Below are 22,300 nucleotides of genomic sequence, written 5' to 3' on the forward strand. Positions count from 1 at the left end.
CAGTCTCAAATAAAAGAAATCAAGATTTATGTGTTCTGCATCAGTAATAATAATAATAATAATAATAATAATAATAATAATAATAATTTTTTATTATCTATACCCCTCCCATCTGGCTGGGTTTCCCAGCCACCCTGGGCAGCTCACCATTAGTTTTTGCCATTAGGCCAGACTAATTACTATACTATATGGGATTGAGTTGTTTCTACTTCCCTAATTTTCATTTAAAACAAAACAAAACTCCAAAGGGCATGATTTGGTATTTGGGACAAAAGGCGGAACTTGATCACTAAACAGGAGGAAGTGGGGGCTGTAGTGACATGGGCTTCAACACCAGCCTCTCTTGTATAAGAAATGTATTGTAATGATTTTAGAATCATAGGATCGTAGAACTGCAGAGTTGGAAGGAACCTAAGGGTCATCTAGTCCAGTGTTTCCCAACCTTGGGCCTCCAGATGTTTTTAGCCTACAACTCCCATCATCCCTAGCTAGCAAGACCAGTGGTCAGGGATGATGGGAATTGTAGTTCAAAAACAGCTGGAAGCCCAAGGTTGGGAAACACTGATCTAGTCGACCCCACTGCAATACACTGCAATAAGTGAGGTCCTCTCCTCGCTTATATCACAGAATGCACGAGGAGGACTTTTTTTGCTTTATTTCCCACACATTTCCCCCTATATGAGGATTGATTACTGTGTTTTTCTAAACTGTTATGCATTAAGGGATTGTGTGTGTTTTGTGCTGAAGAGATGTCATGGAATACTCATAAGTATTTTATCTATGGAGTCAGCTGTAGAATGTTTCCATCAGTCTGAGTTGTTGCAAAACACCGGGTTGTTTGAAAAACAGGTTCACACAGACCCTAGAGCAGGGTTGGAGAACCTGAACTGCAGCTGCTATCATGCCTGATCTTATGGGGCTGTTAGGGCAGTCTCCCCTTCTGTTTTTCCTTTCGGATTTTTTGTACTTGTGTGTACCTTGGGATTATCCTAAATCTGCCACTCTTGGTGCAATTTAGCTACATAAATATAAGCACAGGAATTATTAGTACAGTCGTACCTCTGCTTATGTATCCCTCTGGATATGTAAACTTTGGGGTGCAAACATGGCAAACCCAGAAGTGTATACTTCCAGGTTTTGCCACGTGCGCCTGCGCAGAAGCACGCCTCCGGTTACAGACTTTTCGGGATACGGCCAGGCCTCCGGAACGGATCCTGTCCGTAACCTGAGGTACCACTGTATATAGATAGAGTTATAATGTTGCAACACTATAGTGCCATATCATTATAACTTAATGTTATAGCACTATAATTTTTAAAAACAATTAGAATGATAGGATTATAGTGCTATAACACTCTTTCACTTTAAGTAAGAAGTATAGCTAGAGAAGCATTTTAGCTCTGATTAAAATATTGATTAAGGTAGGCAAATAAAGGGACAATAAAATGCCAGTCACTGCATATATTATAATGAAGGTGTGCTGAACTGTGATGTGTTCACCTGCCCTAAACTGAACTGCCTATTTCAAACCTCACGCTTTAAAAAAAAAAAAAGACAGTGTAGTGCTAAGGGCATGTACGTCAATGAGAATTGCACTGTGTAATGGTTGTTAAGGGGTTACTTGTGTGTAAGTTGCCTCCAAGTTCAGTCAGATTGCTTGGATCACCATGCCTTGGCTGACAGCCCACACTCCGTGGCCGGTCAGTCGCTTGCAGAATCCGTCAGTGGGCGTTTCTTGAACCTCTTCCAGCATAAGAGCTGTTTGACGCCAAGTCTCCTCCTACTTTCCCTGCGCGGAACTCGTCTGTGCAAGTAAGGGGAAGGCAGAGGCGTGTCAGCGCTCTCTCCACTAGTCTCTGGTGAAGGGTCTTTGGAGCCCTGTCTCCAAATCCTCCATCTCCTCCTCTTCTCTACTGGTGTTATGCTGAATTCCTTCCCCCCTGCTGGTCCCCTCTCCCACATCATTTTGGAGCCTTGCCTCCGCCTCTCTCTCCGATGTCAGTTCCCTGACATCCACCTCCCTCCCAGGACCCCCTCCACCCCCGGCCCGATCCGGTGACGCAACCTTGTCTCCCTCTTCAGCCGACGATGCAGGAAACCCCCGGAAGGAGCTGCTGTCGTCCCACCCGCTCCGGTTTCTCTGCGCGGGACGGGCTTCCCAGTCCGATTCCTCCTCCCCTGACGCTTCTCCTTCTTCCTCTTCGGAAGTGGGAAAACCCACAAAATCCTCCCAGAATCTCTCTATTGGTTTGGGTTTCCTCGGATACCTGCTGTGGAACTCTTCCACCAGATATCCATCATCTACCTCTCCCGCGGGAACCCACATGTTTTCTGACTCGGGCTCTCCTTCCCAAGCTACCAGGTACTCCAGCTGCCGCCCCCACCATCGCGAATCTAGGATCTCCATCACCTGGTTGCGGTGTTCCCTCTCCTCCACTTGTGGGTGTGTGAGGCCTTCTCCTCCTTCCCCCCAGAACCTCCGCTCCCCCCTGTACGGTGAGAGCAGCGACCTATGAAACACCGGGTGGATTTTCATGCTGTCTGGCAACTTGAGCCTGAATGCCACCGGGTTCACTTGGTGTGTTACCTCAAAGGGCCCCAGCCATTTCGGCCGCAGTTTCTTGCACCCTCCCTTAAAGGGTCACCCTTGGGTGGATAACCACACCCGGTCCCCCACCCTTATAGTCTCCCCTTCCCGGCGACGATTGTCTGCTTGCCTCTTGTACACTTCCTTGGCCCTTTCCAGGTTCATTTTAGGCTGCTGGTGCAGCGCCTCTATTTCTTCCACAAACTGTTCTGCCACGGGTACGCTCCACCCTTCCTTCCCCCTCCCGGGAAAGGCCCTGGGGTGACACCCATAATTAGCCATGAACGGGCTCATCCCCGTGGACACATGCTCAGCATTGTTATACGCAAACTCAGCCAGTGCTAGCTTCTCTACCCAATCGTTCTGTCTCTCATTCACGTAGCAGCGTAGATATTGCTGTAAAATACTGTTCGCTCTCTCTGCTTGCCCGTTGGTCTCCGGGTGTCTCGCCGTCGAGAATCCCACCTTCACCTGCAATAAGTTCATGAGCCTCCTCCAGAACCTTGAGGTAAACTGTTTCCCTCGGTCTGAGATAACCCTCGAAGGAGCCCCATGCAACCTGAAGATGTGATCCACAAACAACCTGGCCGTTTCCTCTGCCGTTACTGCATGCGAGTAAGCTATAAAATGGCACATTTTGGTTAGCAGATCTACTACTACCATGACTGCTGTTTTCCCTCTGGACTTGGGCAAATCTGTCATAAAATCTATAGACACCATCTCCCAGGGTCTTCCCGGTGTGGGTAAGGGTTCCAGCAACCCTGCTAGGGCAGCCCTCTCCCCCTTAGCCCGTTGGCAGCGGTCACACCCCCGTACATACTCTCGTACATCTTCCCTCACCCTTGGCCACCAGAACTGCCTAGTAACCAGTAACATAGTTTTGTGTTGCCCAAAGTGCCCCGCTGTTGGGTTGTCGTGAAGCTGTTTGAGCACCCTTTCCCGCAAGGCCTCCCCGGGCACATACATTGCTCCCTTGTAGTACAGCAGTCCTTCCCTTTCCTCAAAGCCTCCCTGGTCTCCCCTCGCTTCCCTGAGTTCCCTGATTCTGGTTTGGGCGAAGTCGTCCTGACGAATCAGCTCGGTTAGTTCTCGTTTCCCAACCAACACTCCCCCACACACCCATCGTTCCTCTGGGAACACGTGTCTCACTTCCGGCGGTCCTTCTCCTTCCGTGTACTTCGGCTTCCTGGACAGCACGTCTGCCCTCACGTTCTCTTCTCCCAGCACGTACTTGATCTCAAAGAAGAACTTGGAGAACTCCTGTGCCCACCGAATCTGTCTCTGGTTGAGAACTCGAGCAGTTCTCCAATATTCCAAGTTCTTGTGATCCGTGCACACCTGAATCTTGTGCTGGGCCCCTATCAGTAGATGTCTCCACTGCCAAAAGGCTGCGTAAATTGCCAGCAGTTCGCGGTCATACACCGTGTAGTTTTGTTCTGACTTTCTCAGCTTCTATGAGAAGAAGGCGCACGGTCTCCAGGCGTGTTGGCTCCCTCCTGGCTGGAGCAACACCGCTCCCACCACCCGGTCTGACGCGTCTGTCTCTAGCCTCATCGGCTTCTGCAGATCCACGTGCAGGAGCTGTTCCTCCGATGCGAACACCTTCCTTAGCCTTTCGAAAGATCGTTGGGCACTTTCAGTCCAGACGAATTTCTTTTTGCTACTGAGACAATCCGTGATGGGTGCGGTCAAGTGGGCGAAGTTCTTGATGAACTTCCGGTAGAAGTTGCTAAACCCGAGGAACCTCTGCACATCCTTTCGTGTTTTGGGGGTCTTCCAGTCCAGCACCGCCTGCACCTTGCTGGGGTCCATAGCTAGGCCCCGGTCCGACAACCTGTACCCCAGAAATTCCACTTCCCTGGTGTGGAATTGGCACTTCTCCAGCTTGACCCACAACTGGTGCTTCTGCAGCCTCTGTAGCACTTCCCTGACGTCCTTGACATGCTGCTTCTCATTGTCCGAATAGATTAGGACGTCGTCCAGAAATGCTACGCAGTTCTTGTACAGCAGGGAACCCAACACGTGGTGCATGAAGGCTTGAAAACAGGCAGAGCCTGACTGTAATCCAAATGGCATGACTAAGTACTCAAAGGCCCCTAGGGGGGTGAACATGGTGGTTTTCCATTCGTCCCCGTCTCTCATCCTAATCAAATTGTACGCTCCCCGGAGGTCCTACTTGGTGAAGATCTTTCCCTTCCTCACCCGTGTTAAAATGTCATCAATCCGGGGCATTGGGAAGGTCACGGGTTCTGATACAAGGTTCAACACCCTGTAGTCTACGATCAATCTGGGCTCATTCGTGTTCTTTTTGTCCACAAAGAACACCGGACTGCCCCCCACTGCCTTAGATTCTCTTATGAAACCTCTTTTCAGGTTCTTGTCAATAAAGTTCCGCAACTCCTGCATCTCCCTGTCCAACACGGCATACAGCTTGCCCACCGGCAGCTGAGCCCCTGGGAGTAAGTTGATTTGGCAGTCAAAGGGCCTATGTGGTGGCAGCCTGTCCGCCTCCCTCTCGCTGAAGACCTCCTGTAAGTCAGCGTACTGTGGCGGCACCTCTCCTCTCGGCTTCAGTGTCGTTACTGCCACTCTGGCCAACCTCAACCTGGGTCCCCCCCCCCCAGACAGTGTTCCAAACAGTGAGCTGACCCAAAAGTGACTGTCCGTTGATGCCAAGCCACCACTGGATCATGTAACACTAGCCAGCTCATGCCTAATATTATCGGGGGTCCCGCCAGAGTAGCCACATGAAAGGCAATGGTTTCTGTGTGCCTGGAAACTCTCATTCTCATTGGTGGGGTTTGATGTGTTACCTCCCCTCCCAGCAGCTCCCTGCCATCTATTGTGGTGACCTGGAGGGGAAAATCAAGTGGCAGTAGGTGGAGTTGGTGCTCAAGTGCAAACTCCTTGCTAAAAAAATTACAGGAGCTGCCTGAATCCAGCATTGCTTTCACCTTGACTGGGTGCCCATTTGGGAGTTCTAGCACCAGCTCTATCGCTATTGACGCCTTGGGTGGGTCTGGTTGGGGCACTTCCATTAGTTGCTTAGTCTTTAAGCAGAGGCTTGACAACCATATGTCAGGAGTGTTTCCTGTTTGGCAGGGGGTTGGACTCGATGGCCCTTGTGGTCTCTTCCAACTCTATGATTCTATGAAAGGTGCTGTGACTCATCTCTAGAGTCACTGGCATTTAGAGCCAGTATTTTGGAATCATGCCAGAGTACTCACAATGAGTTTAAAACTGGGCCTGAGGGTTGCACCCCCTCAAAATTGTGCACGCGGGGCCATAACCCCCTGACCCCCCCACCTAATTAGCACATTCTGAAACAATCCATTGAAATGCAGTCATCCTTTGAAATTCACGCTTTTGCAATTGATATTTTGCAATGCCATTCTACAGCCAAGTGGTATGTACAAAAATGCATTTACTGGGGCTAAAGTGTGCATATAAATGCATATATTAGTGAAAATAATGTATGCACTGTGTTGGGAGAAATTGCATACAGATATGTGTCTGTTAGGAGAGATTCTCTGATAAATTTTAATGGGAGCCTCACAATATCTGGGCTCATCCACACTTCCTTTTGTCCAATTGCTTCCCCCCAGGGAAAACCAATCTTTAGTTCTCAGCTGGAACAAACTACAAGTTTTCTCCGGGTTGATGTTTGCTCTGATTTAGAGTGGGGTTTCCCTTGGGAAAGGAGCAGGGCAAGGGGAAAGCTGCTGGGACCCAAACTTTCTAGACACAGGACAATCAGAAGTGTAGATGACCCCTCCCTTAATACATTTGTGAAGTCCCAGATCTAAGCTTGAAGTGACTCCAACGAATGACCGAGAGGGTGATTCTTTGTTGGAAAAAAATGCAGAAAGTATTTTTTTTTTTGTCAGATCCTCTAATCATCAGCTGTGGATCTTTCTTTTGGAAATGTAATGTTTCTATTACAGATTTTGATTATTATTGTTTTTTATTTCTATTGATGCACCCTTAGGGTGAAGAACAGGATAGAAATATCAATGATAAATAAATTGTGAATAAGAATAAGCATAGTTTACAACTGATGACCACACATTATCATCTTTGGGAAAATGTGGTTGGTTAACCCTTGCATTTTATTTTTATTTTTTTGGAAGCAGAAGGGTGTGAGTAACAGGGATATTACTTTTGATTTTGCAATGAATCTTCTTTATTTACTTGTAATAATCACAATCACTTCCAAGCCTGGAGGAAGAAATTAGATACAGTAGAAAACCACGGGGTTGTCAGATATATATGGGAGATATGTCTTATCCCAGTGCAGAAAGAAGTATAAATGGAATTACCCTGAACTAGGAGAATTCTCTTTAAAATATATTTCTTAAAGTGACTATGGTGACTATGTAAAACATCCCTGTGACAACATATTTTTGCTGGTTAGTTAGTTGATTGTGTCTTGATGTTTTTTCTTGCTACAATTTCAGTCTGATTAAGCAAAGGATGGGTGACTTTTTTAAAGACCACCAAAATCTAACAGTTCTAATCCTCTTAGAGATACAATAGGGTACTATCTCAGTACAGGGTCTGCTTCACTGTGCTGTTGGCATTAATGCACATTACATCAGCACAGGAGCAGTAGTCAAAGCAGAAATAGTAGCTGTACTAATAGTGTGTCTTCATGAAATAATTACCCTCGTCTCTAGAGAGAGCTGTCATTACATACCATTTACCCATAGTGTGTGGCTGTTTCAAAAATTAGAGGCATTCCTGCCATTCTGCTAAAAACAAAGACTTTTCTTTGTTATCTTTATAGCCTGATTGCCACCTTCACCTCCATCTCCGCTGGCCAGACAATCCATATGTGTCAGGAATGGTTCATACCAAGGATACAGCACCAGGACTCATAATGGGGGCAGGTAAAAAAAGAGAGTGCACTTTGTGTTTGGTGTTCATTGATCAAAAAGTTACATAATATTATATGACATTTAACCAATTCTCCATTGCATATTATCTGTCCATATAAAGCAGTTAACTTACTTCATGTGTGCATATTATTTTCATTGTGCTTGAAGGATTAAGCAGCACAGAAATGACCAAGGATGGGGCTCTCTCCTCTGTCTTGCTTTTACCTTGCTGTACCTGTTGCTGCCATCACCACAGATGCCACACCCTAGGTGGAGAGGAAAAGGCAGTGTATCTAATTCTTTTTATTCCTGACAAGGGAAAGAAGAGGCAGTGGCAGCAGCAAGCACTTGGTGGGAGGAAGGTGGGAGCCACTGGGTGCTGTGAGGAGTATTGTCTTCCCCTCTTTCTCCAGGCAGGTTGAGCACCAAGCGCACTGCACCCGGGGGGGGGGGGGAGAGCCCAGGGGGGAGCCACATGACGCTGTGCAGTTCACAGACTCACAGCCCTTGCACTCTTGCCCTGAGTGCAGAACATCCGGTGGGAGCAAGAGAAACAATCCATGAGCAGAAGGGGAGATGGGACAGTGGGGTGGGAGCAGGGGTGGGAGGCAGAAGCTGGGGGTGAAGGACTGAATCTGTCTGTTCCTCCTCTTCACTACTGTAGTTCACGTATGAATTAACTGAAGTTTGAAGACAGACTGAGATATTGTGGAACATAATTAACCAAGTTCATGCAAATGCTTTTTGCCATAATAAATTTATCCATGATACATTTCTGCTGCCCTAGCTTGGTGTAAGGCGATTCAGCTCCGTCTGAACAAACAACCTGGCTCTTTCCCTTAGTGCTCCACACCTGGAGTAACTGATTGCAGACACTTTCCCAAGGCCCTACCACTGTAGTGTTGCTTGCATGGGGTGAACCAAAAGTGCCATTGATACAACATCAGAGCCACTGGGGAAAAAATATTTGCCTATTCAGTGCACTACCTTTTTCTTGCCCTCTCTCTCAGTTGACTTCATTTCCCTTCCGTGATAGCACCTTGCCAACTATTCTTGGCTATGTAGTGTAGTGTAGTGATGTCAACCTGCTCCTGCTTAGCTTGGATCACACATGTGACTAAACCAGGAAAGAGACTGTAGCAACCAGCTGGAGAAAAACAGGGAACACCAGCAACGCCAAACAGGATTAAAAATTATATTCCACGAATGAAGTGTTTTTCACATAATTTTTCCAATCCTCCCTTCTTCTCAGTCAAAAAATTTAAATGAATGAATATTGAATGCAAATCTGTTCATTATTAATTACTTTGAAAGTGACTGAGGTTGCACTAGCACTGTATGAATTAAAAGGAAAAGGGAAAAAGAAACAAGTTAGCCTACAATTTAAAAACAAGACACAAAAGGCAAAGCCCTTTAGAGGTCACAGGGAACCCTGGACTTATCTACACTTCCTCTTCTCCTGCTGCTTTCCCCTAGGGAAAACCACTCTTTAGTGTTCAGTTGGAGCAAACAGCACTTCAGGTTTCCCCTGGATTGCCATTTGTTCAGATCTTTTGCTAAAGAGCAGGTATTCCTTTGAAAAGGAGCAGGGCAAGGGGAAAACCACTGGGACCCTTGCTTTCTAGGCACGGGTCAAACAGAAGTGTGGATGAGCTCTTTCCCTGATGATGATGATGATGATGATGATGATAATGATAATTTTATTTTATATTTTATATAACCACCCATCTGACTGGGTTCCCCAGCCTCTCTGAGCACTGCCTTCAGATGTCTTCTAAAAGTCAGTTGTTTATTTCCTTGACATCTGATAGGAGGGTGTTCCACAGAGCATCACATATAGCATTTTAGTGCAGAATGTGTATAATCACTTTATACAGCAGGTGAGAGTAATAATCTTTTTGAATGCTTCCTGGACCCAAATTAATTACTTTTCTTTTAAGTAGGTGTATCAAAAGCTAGCATATCAGAAGGCATAGCCCTCTCTTTAATATGCCTGAGTTTGTTCTGTTGGAGCATTCAAAGTAGTCTGGAGCAGTATAGTACAGAATTCTAGCACCTCATTCTTTCCTCAGATTTTGCACAAAATAATTCTGAGAACCAGTTGAGGCCTTACTTCCACCCTCACTTCTGTGTGCAGGGAGATTGGGAACAGACCTTTGGCTCAAGCCCCCCCCCCCACCTGACCTCATGGCACATAGAAGGGAGGTCCTGCAACTGGAGAATCTTGCATGCATTTGTACCCTGGATATTTCTTTACTTTGCTTCTTGGACTGCCTTTCAGTGTTTTTTTTATGTTCCTGGTCTTACAAACTTAGAGGCATGTGCGTGATCAAGGCCAGAACACAATAAGTGTAGGACCACTGTCAAAGTGTAGGATGAAGATGCAAGCTCAGCAACTGATCAGAAAACACCAACTTTTGTGTTGATGCTTGTAGTAAATTGTGCAGCCCAGCAAGAGACAACTAGTGGCTTCCTGTTAGTCATATGTGTTGTTTTATACCAGTTCGAGGAGCAAACTAGAATTTAAAATGTGGTTCTTACTACTGAAGTGAAATGGGGTGTCTCTCATATCTGGAAAGTTACTTTTGAAGGCGTCGAGAGAGAGAGGCAGCAGCCTATATATACACTGCAAAAAGCCTTCTGTTCTCTGGTAGTCAGAAGAGGCAGCCAGAGGCTGTGCAATTAAAGTTCTGGGTTTGACCAATAGGAAGTCACTTTGGAGGAGACAGTCAACATAGGCATCAAGACAGAAGATGAAACAGCAAAAAATATATTGAATTGTATTTCAGAAAGTGGATTTTTACAAGCACTGAAAGAAAGTAAATCCCTGTGGAATGAAGTGCTTCATTTTTGAAGTGTGATACCAGCGACACACACTAGTGAGGGGAAAGAATGGCAGAAAACTAAACTGGCCGCATAGGGACCTTCATAATTATATGAAAACTTACTGTTTGTTTGTATAGACTTACTGTCTATAGAATAAATTTCAAGGAAGTAGACACTAATGTAGCACAAGCTTGCCAGAACAGAATCGGAAAGTAAAGGCAGAGGATGGGTTGTCGGAAACAGGCGGAAGCCAACGCGATACAGTGGGACCATTGTTCAGCTCAGAAGAAGCGACTCGGGGCAAGCCTGAATTACTGAGACTGCTCAACTTCTGACTTCACAAAGAAGGAAAGTTGTGACATGATACTTAGCCACTTTGATCCAAACAATGATGAGGCCAACCAAAAGCATGCTCATGTATACATTGCTAATCCCAAATTAATTCAGATGAGCAGGACCTAGTAAGTGTCCAGGCCAGGTGAGTTTCCCCAGTTTCTTTGCTGTCATGGCAGAACTCCTGGGAAACCAGTTTCCTCCTAGAAGCCTGGAGAAAAACTAATTTTGTCCTTGATCTTAATAAGGCTGGGCATTCTTTTCAGAATGAATTAACAGTTAAATCAAATGGGATTCATTCAGTTCAATTTTAATTCGTTCAAACAGAATACACAGAGTATCAAAAGAATGTGAATGAAAATGGTTCTTGTTTCTCACATTTGTATCTATTTGTTCTTAATTGGTACCATTCAGAGTTGGGGGCTAACCTTCAAGAGTGGCAATAGTGGTCATGAGCTAACCTCAGAGACCCATCCTCATAGCTGCTATTCTCCCTCACCCTTAAGAAATGCTCTGAATTTTACATTGTCTTGGGGCATTCCAGTGAAAAAATGTCTGCTATTTTAAATAACACAGCATCTCGGGGGGGGGGGGAGATGGGGGAATGGTAACCTCTAGAAGGACCAAAGTAAAACTCTCTTGCCATCTGAAAACTAAAATTAAGGGAAATAATGAAATGAAAGTTAAGTATTTTTTTCTAAAAAGGGCACCTCTATAAGAAATGCACATCACTTGCATTAGTTGCAAATAGAAAAAGGATGACTAAGGAAATTTCTATTCCTGGAAAGGTCCCAGAGGAAATAACAAAAAAGCTCATTAGACTAGATTAAATATAGCAATTAATAGTGGTGAGTGTGGTTTTATACAAAGTTGCCATACAGCCCAGTCCTAGGCATGTTTACTCAGTTTAATCAGAATTGCATCCTGCTATGTTCCATAAAAAAATTGGGGTGAATTTGTAGAGTGCATTCCAGGATTGGGGTGCTGTGTTTGGGAGGGGCTTAGCATATTTGATAACTAATTATGGCAGCTCTTCGTCTCCCATGCTGAGCCTGAACACTGTGGCCCTATTTGCATTATACAGTTATTCTATTTAACAAAATGTTGATTGAAGTGAAACCTCTAAACGATTTACAAGAAATATTTAAAAAGTATCAGTAAAACAACAACAACAAAGTGATGAAGGGGGTGGAGCAACTCCCCTATGAAGAAAGGTTCCAGGGCTTGGGGCTTTTTAGTTTAGAGAAAAGGCAAGTAAGAGATGACATGGTACAAGTTTATAAAATTATGCATTGCCTAGCACTAGAACTCACAGACATCCAGTGAAGCTGAATGTTGGAAGATTTAGGACAGGTAAGAGAAAGTACTTCCTTGCGTAGGGCATAGTCATACTATGGAACTTGCTCCCCCAGAGGCAGTGACAGCCACAAACTTAGATGGCTTTAAAAGAGAATTAGACTGTCGTGGTCCTGTGCTTCCAGCCACGGCAGAGCTTAGTCGGGGGAGAAGCCAGCCCACCAGCCAAGTCTCAGTGGGGTCCTTGCCCAAAGGCAGAGTCTGTATACAAGGTCAGTCCTAAGGTCAGGAGTATCACGTAGTCAGATGGTCTGGGAGTCAAGAAAGCCGAGGGTCCAAGGTCACGAGAAGTAAGAAGCAGCAAGGTCTGGTCAGGAACGATGAATGTCCCCAGCCTCCCCAGTAGAGACACAGTCCCTCTCTGTGTTTCCGTTCCTTCAGGCTGCTGCTCAGCAGGTGAAGCAGACTCTTGGCCCATGACAGACAAATTCAAGGAGGAGGGGGCTATCAATGGCTACTGGCTAGGATGGCTATCCACTGGAGGAGAGAGGCTAATCCAGCAGGCTATTTTTATGTCCTTATGTTCTCATAAAGTACTTCTCTACATCAGCCAGTGTATGGGGTGTAACAGTGAGGAATATGCATATATGTGGAACCAGGCATGCTTAATCAACATAAATGATTAAAATGACTTTTTATGTGTTGGAAGCCGCCCAGTGTATGGGGAAACCCAGCCAGATGGGCGGGGTATAAATATTATTATTGCTATTGCTACTGCTATTAAAATGACATATGCCAATTTTTAAGAGGCTCTCATACAAGGAGAGGGAATAGTTAATGCAACTTAGCACTGAGACTATGCCAAGAAGGGATTACTTTAACATGAGAGAGAATAAGGGCAGCTCTCTGCAGCCAAAGTTGAGCAAGCCCCTGGCAGAGGAAATAAGATCTTCTGCTTTGAGACAGAACTTGGACCACTAGTCATTCCATTTCAGTCATGCAGTTAAATGGTCTGGTAATTGTAAAGTCTTTAAATGTAATTCTTCAGAACTGCCTGACTCATTATTGGGTGTTGGGGTTGCTGTTGGGAACCTGGAAGACATAGGCAGCCTTTCACAGCTTTTGTGAGGCTAATTCTCATCATAAGATGAAAGCCCCTTGCTTGTGGGGTAGGTGGGTTCTTGTGCTTCGGAACAAATAACCATGAGTAACCCTTGCCTGTTTTGCCTTTGTTCCCAGGCAATCTGGGTGCCCAGCTTGTTGAATATAAAGAAGAAATGTATATAACATCTGACTGTGGCAAAACCTGGAGACAAGTAAGGAAAATGAATGTGTTATGTTGTGTTCGTGTGTAGATTGCTGTCTCCCTTTCCTTACTGGCTCAGGCGTCTCTTCTCATATTATTGCTGTAGAGCTCCCCTAGTCAGACTAACACTGCTATCCCTACCACTCTTCCTTGGGGGATTGCTTCTGGTAAAGTTGGAATATAAAGTGACCAGTGCAAACATTTGCCTCATGCAATTCACCCTACCTCAATCTGCTCTGAAAGATTGGGAGAGCCTCACAGAGCTGCGAGCTGGGGGAGGATAGGGGAGATTGTTCCGAATAGAATGCTTGCTCTGATGGAATAAGCACCATAGACACAGAATTCCACCCCATATATTCAAATATTTCTTATGTATTTAAACAAGTCTAGCACAATATACAGTCAGTTCAAGGAAATGTGTAACCATTTCAGTGTTTTAAGGACTGATCAACACATTTCATTAATAATTAAATATATAGCATGGGATACTTTAGTAATACATTCCCCACCCCAGCCCAAAGCATGGTCATTTATTGGGTTTCCCCCCTGCTTTCTAGGTCTTTGAAGAGGAGCATCACATCTTGTATCTGGATCATGGTGGAGTGATTGTGGCCATCAAAGACACCTCTATTCCACTGAAAATACTCAAGTAATTCTACAGTAAACTTCCATTGCCGCATTTTCAGGAACAAGTCTATTCCATTGGTTGATATGAGTTTTTCCCTCCAGGAATTTACTAATCTAATATTTGCTCTGCAAAGATGATGGTTTGGTTATATTGATGCAGTAATAAACACCGGACCTCTCTGAATGATACAAAGATCATTCATAGATGAGGCAGGCTTTTTGTTGAGCATGCTTCCTCTGGGTTATCAGAGTCTGTTGCAGACAGAGACAGGATGCTAAATGGGCAGTGCTTTGATCCCAGTGAAACCTCCTTTAGGTAAGATATGAACTCTACTCACTAAGATGATCATCACACTTTTTGTAGGATACCCAGGCACATGTACAAAGCATACATGCATGCTGCACAGACCGTATTGTGAAGTTGAGTAGCTGAGGGGTGGAACATCACTACCATCCTACTCCCCTTCTATAAATATTCATTGTAGGCATGAGGATCACCTGAATAGTGTTACAGTGGGTAGGGGTTAAGACTGTGAAGGACTGTCCCCCAGGTTAAAGCAGCTAAGTCTTGTTTCTGTGCAGTGCTTGCTTTGTTTTCTTGCGTTGCTGGCAATATTTCCTTGAGTCATTCAAATTTTTACAAATTAATTATTCCTTGAGTTATATGTTTTGTGTCTGGTGTGGCGTGAGAAAATTTGTTTCAAACTGGACTGGATTGCCTGGGTCACCCTGCATAGGGTTGGCACTTGGGGGACCTTGGAATAGGCTGCAGGTTTGGATGGGAACTAGAGGCTCCTTTGCAGCCCTGTGCTTCTATATTTAGTGTAGAGCCCTACACCAAGCTTTTGAGTTAGGCAGGATTCCAGAATGTACTAATTCTTCATGAAAGAGATGAAAGAGAAGCTACTGATAGATACTAGAGAATGCGAGGTCTGAGTACACACTTGGAGCCAAAAGAGACATTGCACTAAATCACTTGCTGCTGCATCTTTCAAAAAAACAATAACAGGTGCACAGTGTGATTTTCATCAGTGTGATTTTCATCAGAACTGTATCACAATGAAAATCTCTCTCCCCTGTAGCAGTTGTTAGCTCCATGAGGAAAATGGAGCTCCCTTTCGCCTTAATAGAAGTTTCTCTCTCTGAACTTATCAGCAGTTGTGGAGAGTGGTATGTGAGATGGTACAGTTTCTGTCTACACTGTTCAGTTAGCCCCTCTCCCCAAGCCACAGTCCCAATGAAAACGGCTCCCACACCTGCCCTTAATTGATGTTTTTTAAACATACCGTCTAGTTTAGTGTCCTGTCTAGCAAGGCCCTTAAACTGTGGGTGGGGTTCCCCCCACCCTCCTGCAGCTTCGGCCAGTGCATAAACCTGGGATTCTCCAGAATACTATAGGACTTGGAAAAATATAGAGCTTATCCACACTTACCTTTCCTCTGCTCTCTCCAGGCACAGTCCATGTGAAAATCTGCTCTTTAAAGCTCAATCAGAGCAAACAGCAGTCTGCAGAAAACCCGAATTGATGTTTGCTCTGGTTAAGCACTAAAGTGTGGGTTTTTGTGGGGAAAGCTTAGAGGCAAGAAAAAAATCACATGTGAACATGGAGCTTTTAAATGCGGACCTGTGCCTGGAAAGAACAGAGCAAAAGATAAGTGTGGATAAGCACATATATGAGAAAATTTGCAGACTCTGGACTAATATAAAACCCACCATGTTGGTTTACTGGAGGAGAGGGGCTAACACCAACTTTTAAATTGCAGCTTATAGTGTAATCCTTCCATCTGTCTAGAGCAGCCTGTATCTTTGTTCTTGACCTCCATGCCTGGCACCCTGAATGGTGTCATAGATGTAAGGTAAACTAACAAATGCTAGGGTTTGCGTTATTTGTGATATGAAAGGAGAATACAAGTTGCAAAGGAATTCCTTGGTTGGCTTATGCAAACCAGCCTGGCTGGCTTAGTGAAGAACAAACCTAACATGGCAAAAAGTGTTGATGGGCCATTGAGGAGAGGAATCCTTTAGCCTGCGGGGGTGAGATGTTGATGGGGTGCATGTTTGAGGGGACAGGAAAATGAAGTTTTCAAGCAAGGCGTTGCTGGGAGAGAGAAGGAGGAAGGATTGTGAAAATCCATCTTGGAGAGGGAGACGAAAGGTTGCCTGCACTGCTGTGGGCCATGCTGTAAGATCTGGACTTCCTCCATGCAGACTGAAGGTGTAAATAGGTGGGGGGGGGGGAATATTTCATAAAGCACAACAGACTCCGCCATGTCTTCTACTTTCCAAAGGAACACAGAGAGAGGGGCAGGCACCTGACTTTTGTAGCAATATGGACATCTTTATCATATGTGAAGCTGAACTTCCACAGCAGGTCACCAAAGTAGATGTTATAATGCTGGAAGAAATATTTACATGTATGTCTAAGAATCAAGACAGAAGTAAATCACAAACACTTTATTCTAAAACAAGTAGTAACATCCATAGCACAACTGAACACATATTCTTAGGTCTCACTATTCCCTGTAGCTGATTCTCATCTCTTTTTATAGGCTGAATCCCTTCAGCTGTTGTGACTCAGAGAGAAACTGCTGTATATACTAAACCACCATAATTTGTCTGTGCATGGCAAATTCTGTGTTCTTTCCTCTGGGGTGCTTATCAGTCATTGATTTACTGGTGCAGTGTGCAAGACACGCTATTCTACAATGGAATGTGAAGATTTTAAGTTTCTGATTTGGAGAACTGATATGGTTGTTTGAGGGAAATGTACTGGTGGAGAGATTTAGTTGACTGGGATAACAACCAAAATAGGCATCCACACATTGTGACCTTCTCCCTTCATTGCTGTCTTCCTCCTCCATGGCAGATGGATTCAGTACATTCAGTCTCAAACCTTTATTGGCATATAGACAAAACTCCAAAAGGTTCAGTACAATAAAATCACTCAGCAAAATCTGCACCTAAGAATTAAAATACTGTTGTATAACATTCATGCATCCTCCTTGCGTACATTCACAACTCACCTACTATGGGCTTTTAAAGTCCTATGGCTTAATTAATTATTTCTAATGGTGGTGATGATCAGTACTTATTTTCAAACCATTCTGTATAAATGACACCTGCAATAAATAAGAAACAATATTTTTTTCATTTACAGGTTTAGTGTCGATGAAGGCCAAACATGGAGCACTCATAACTTCACCAGTATCTCCGTTTTTGTTGATGGCCTACTCAGTGAGCCTGGAGATGAGACTTTAGTCATGACGTAAGTAGAATCTACTGCACCAGTACACAAACTGCATGGGGAAAGTTGGAAGTTGCCTTTAGAAGACATTCCTTGTTTGTGTGCGCGCGTGTGCACATGCACACACCTGGGTATACATACATGTTACAAGAATCACATCAGCCTCCACAGGCAACACAGATTCTCACTTCTGAAAATTCTGAAGAACCCCTAGAGATGGGCAGAGAAGGCTGTTGAGGATGACAAGGATACAGGCAGGGAAGGAGGAGACACTGGCCACCACTTGCCCCTGTATATCTTTCCTAGTGACAAGCACTCTCTGCCTAGAATGCATGAGTAAGAGCAGTTTCCCAAAACCCTGATTGCTGTTTGTTCTGATTCAGAGCTAAACCATGGAGACATCAGTGGGGCAAATGGAAGTGTGGATGAGCCCTGATTGTGCTCAGGCACTGTGAGGGAAGGGATAGGGACACAATTTGTCACTAATATGTAGGATTGTACACAAAATACTGTGACTACTAAAAGAGTCTGAAAATGCAACGTACATTTTTACACCCAACAGCCAAAATAGAACTTATTGATTGGTGTTACTCTCCTGCATTTTATCCTCTGTTTAACTGAAATCTAATTCTGAAGCTTTTGGTCTTTCTCTTAGAATCTTTGGACACATTAGTTTCCGCTCAGATTGGGAGTTAGTGAAAGTAGATTTCCGCCCTTCTTTTCCTCGAGAATGCACCGATGAGGACTATGAATCATGGGACCTGACAAATCTACAGGTATAAAATAGTCGCTGCCACAACTGGTGACACTGGTCTGATTCAGTGTTACATGTACAAACCAGGGTGAACCCTTCTGTGCTTCTCCTCTCCTGCCTCCCACTTTGGTTTCTAAAGGGTGGATATGTAAAGCTTCCATTCATGGTATAGATATAACAAGCTGCAGTTGCCTGTTTCATATAATTACAGAAAACTGTGGTGGTTTGCACAAACCATATTTATTTAATAAGTCATGGTGTCATCCTGGTTTAATATCTTGGTTTCTTAACTAACTATGATCTGTAAAAACTACAGTTTTCTAATTTCAGACAAACTAAGAAACTGCAGTTTGTTATAAATATCAATGGAAAACTTTTTAATTTCCTCCTCTTGTAGAGGAAGGGAAGTAGGGAACATTTGATTCCAAGGCTCAAAGCAGCTTATGTATTTAACACTAAGGCAGCAGTCCTACCCTGCAGTTTAAGGAGTAAGTACCATTAAACTCAGCCTTTACTTCTGAGCAGACATGCCTCGGATTCAATAGGAAGTTTTTTCATGCCTAATTGTGTTGTGGGGAAATTTTCCACAGGGGTCACAGCACACATTAACCATTTCCTCCCTATCTGTGCCCCCCTCAAACAAAGCCAGCTTGCCACAGTAATTAGACAGACTCCTAGAGTAATTAGACTTTAAAAGCCACTTGTTGGTTCCAGTAAGATACTTTTTCTGATGCCTAATTACTGTACTGTGGGGAGGGGGGGTTGCAGTCCAGATGGGGAAGCCTCATAAGCCACACCCAGCCTGTGGGCAGAATTTTCCCTACCCTTGGATGTTATTTGGGTTTCTAAATCTGTGTCTTGTTTATTCCCAGAAATTGTCAGGGACTGGGCAGAGGAGGAATGGTGGAGACGGCCTCCCCAGCTTGACCCTTCCAGGGAGGAGGAAGAGAAAGACAGTTTAGATTTACAACAAGGGTTTAAGGGAGGTCACAGCTTAGAGGCAATGAGGGCGAAAGTTGGGAAATAATGGGAGAAGAGGAGGAGGAAGAGGAAGCATCGGGGGGGGGGGGGGGACAACTGATGGACACAGTGTCTTTAGAAAGCATTCCAGACACTCCATCTCCAAGAATCCGGCAAGACTTGAAAGTAGAAGAGCAAAGAGTTCAAAGACAGAAGGCCCTTGTCAGCACCCGTAGGAGAGATGATGCAAATGATGAATGAGAAAGTGGGGGAGGCGGGGTGGAGATTCACTTGGGACAGAGCCATTATTAGATACAGTGACTGAACTGGAGGCCCCTCGACTGACTTCAGGTCCAGTGTTGGACCATTTCGATCGGATACTCCCTACTGATGTGGATAGATTCCTCCAAGTTGGTAGGCCCGACACCTGCCTCCTTGATCCGTGCCCGTCTTGGCTGCTTAGGGAGTGTCCAGATGTTGCGTGGACCCCCCTGGTTGAAATTATCAATTTGTCCCTTGACACGGGGACATTCCCAGGGGAACTGAAGGAAGCAGTGGTGTGTCCACTCTTAAAAAAAACTTCATTAGATCCCTTAGACCTATCCAATTACCGTCCAGTTTCAAATCTTCCATACCTGGGTAAGGTAATTGAGAGAGCGGTTGCTGAACAGCTTGGTAGGTTTCTGGAGGAAACATCGGCATTAGATCCATTTCAGTCCGGTTTCCGTCCTGGTTTTGGGACGGAGACGGCTCTGGTTGCCCTAACAGATGATCTCCGTAGACAACTGGATCGAGGCGGGTCAGGACTGCTGATCCTTTTAGATTTGTCAGCAGCCTTTGACATGGTCGATCATGATCTTCTGGACCACCACCTCGCAGACGTGGGGATACAGGGCATAGCCCGTAACTGGTTGTGCTCTTTTATCTCTGGTCGGGGACAGAGGGTGGCACTAGGAAGGGAAATGTCGTTGCGCCACTCCTTGGTGTGTGGAGTGCCGCAGGGCGCAATTCTCTCCCCGATGCTTTTTAACATCTTTATGCGCCCCCTTGCCCAGATTATCCAGAGCTTTGGGCTGGGCTGTCACTAATATGCTGATGACACTCAGCTCTATCTGCTGATGGATGGCCACACCAACTCGACCCCGAACACACCGACCAGATGCTTGGAAGCTGTGGCTGGATGGTTTCGTGGGAGCCGATTGAAACTAAATCCTTCGAAGACAGAAGTCCTATGGCTAGGTCGGGATGGCATGGGGATGAGGGACCAACTGCCTTCCCTTGCGGGGGCCCAATTAGTGCCATTGCCTTCCGTTAAGAGTTTGGGTGCAATCCTTGATGCCTCTCTTTCCATGGAGGCGCAGGTTACAGCAACAGCTAAGACAACATTTTTCCACCTTCGCCGCATCAAGCAGTTGGTCCCTTACCTTTCCCGCCCTGACTTGGCCACAGTGATCCATGCGACGGTCATCTCCAGGCTTGACTACTGTAATTCGCTCTACGCGGGGCTGCCCTTGAAGCTGTCCCAGAAACTCCAGCGGGTGCAGAATGCTGCAGCGAGGCTCCTCACGGCGTCTCTGCCATGGGAGCATATTCACCCAGTGCTTTTCAAACTGCACTGGCTCCCGGTAGAGTACAGGGTCAGATTTAAAGTGCTGCTTTTGACCTTTAAAGCCCTTTACGGCCTAGGACCCTCGTACCTATGGGACCACCTCTCCTGGTATGCCCCACGAAGAGCCTCAAGGTCCATAAATAGCAACACCCTAGTGGTCCCGGGCCCTAAGGAAGTTAGATTGGCTTCAACCAGAGCCAGGGCCTTTTCAACTCTGGCTCCGGCCTGGTGGAACACTCTGCCTCATGAGACCAGGGCCCTGCAGGATCTGATTTCTTTCCGCAGGGCCTGTAAGACGGAGTTGTTCCACCTGGCCTTTGGCTTGGAGCCAATTTGATTCCCTCCCTCTCTCTTTTTTTCTTTTCCTTCTCCTCCTGCGATGAGGCTACATTTTAATATTTTAATGTTCCATTATTTTAATGTTGTATTTTATTTTTGTTTTTAAGTTGTAATCATTCATCTTGTTTTTATTATTGTTTGTAAGCCGCTCTGAGCCCGGCCTTGGCTGAGGAGGGCGGGGTATAAATAAATTATTATTATTATTATTATTATTATTATTATTATTATTATTATTATCCAAGAGGCTGGCTTCTATAACCCCTCTCTGTAAATACTGAAAGCAAACTGTAAGAAACATTTCCGTGTCTTTGTACATTCCTGGGCAACCAGCCAGGGGTCACTGGCAGCAGGCTGACAGAAATTCAGGTTAGTAGCTGGCCATTAAGGAGTCACCAACATTGATTAATATAAATCAAATATTACCTCTACTAATGTCAACCATTTAAAAATCTATTTTTTTAAGTGCTAAAGAGAATTGGCTAGCTGTTAGCAAAGGTGAGATAGTCTGCAGTATTAAAAGCCATGTAGCCAGCCAATTCAGATTGCTGGTTTTGACCTATAAAGCCTGAAATCCAGAGGGTGGTAACGTGAGAGCGGGCCTTTTCGGTGGTGGCTCCCCGCTTGTGGAATGCTCTCCTCAGGGAACCTTCTTTAGGCACCAGGCCTTCGGTTAAGTAAACAATCTATGTCCTTTTAAACTGAATGTGTGTGGGTGTTTTCATTGTTTTCTTTGTTATTCTGCTATGTATTTTAGTTTTTTATACTGTAAACCTTTCTGTGATCCTTGGATGAAGGGCGGTAGGTAAATAACAAACAAACAAACAACCTTTGTACGTTTAATCCTATCTGGTAGTTATGAGAGTTCACATTCTAATGTTCAGGGCGACCCCTGCATCATGGGTCAGCGGAGAAGTTTTCGGAAGAGGAAGAGTTCCTCGTGGTGCATTAAAGGAAGAAGCTTCACATCAGCACTCACTTCCACAGCTTGTGAGTGCAGCCCTTCTGATTTCTCATGGTGAGCTTTTCTATAGGGCTTTGTGATGGCTTAACTACATATTCTGTATTAATCTTACTGAAAACCCTAATATTAAACAGAAGTGGTAGTTATGCACTGGGTAGAAAGAGAAAATTATTTCTAGCTTTCCTTTGAGGATGTGGTGGTGGTAGAATCATAGAATCATAGAGTTGGAAAAGACCACAAGGGCCATCGAGTCCAACCCCCTGCCAAGCAGGAAACACCATCAGAGCACTCCTGACATATGGTTGTCAAGCCTCTGCTTAAAGACCTCCAAAGAAGGAGACTCCACCACACTCCTTGGCAGCAAATTCCACTGTCAAACAGCTCTTACTGTCAGGAAGTTCTTCCTAATGTTCAGGTGGAATCTTCTTTCTTGTAGTTTGGAACCATTGCTCCGTGTCCGCTTCTCTTGGCATGAGATGCCCTCCCAATGGCTACAAAAGATGCCAGTTGTGTACTTGTACTCCCCCAGGCCATGTACACTACAAATAACACTTCACAAATTAATAGTAAAGACAAGTCAA

The 22,300-nt window shown here is 45.0% G+C and overlaps 1 protein-coding gene across 2 annotated transcripts in view; it reads left to right on the top strand.

The window, feature by feature from the left end:
• Positions 1-22,300, top strand: part of SORCS2 (sortilin related VPS10 domain containing receptor 2) — a 135,740-nt gene that overhangs the window by 81,887 nt on the left and 31,553 nt on the right. For both annotated transcript variants that reach the window (XM_081872638.1, XM_081872637.1), the window contains 6 exons: positions 7,374-7,476; positions 13,159-13,235; positions 13,783-13,874; positions 17,010-17,117; positions 17,752-17,872; positions 21,640-21,773. In XM_081872638.1, coding sequence (XP_081728764.1) covers positions 7,374-7,476; positions 13,159-13,235; positions 13,783-13,874; positions 17,010-17,117; positions 17,752-17,872; positions 21,640-21,773 — 635 coding nt within the window. The remainder of the gene's footprint in view (positions 1-7,373; positions 7,477-13,158; positions 13,236-13,782; positions 13,875-17,009; positions 17,118-17,751; positions 17,873-21,639; positions 21,774-22,300) is intronic.

This window comes from Podarcis erhardii (genome assembly GCF_964252035.2).
Source record: "Podarcis erhardii genome assembly, chromosome: 8".
Taxonomy (NCBI): domain Eukaryota; kingdom Metazoa; phylum Chordata; class Lepidosauria; order Squamata; family Lacertidae; genus Podarcis; species Podarcis erhardii.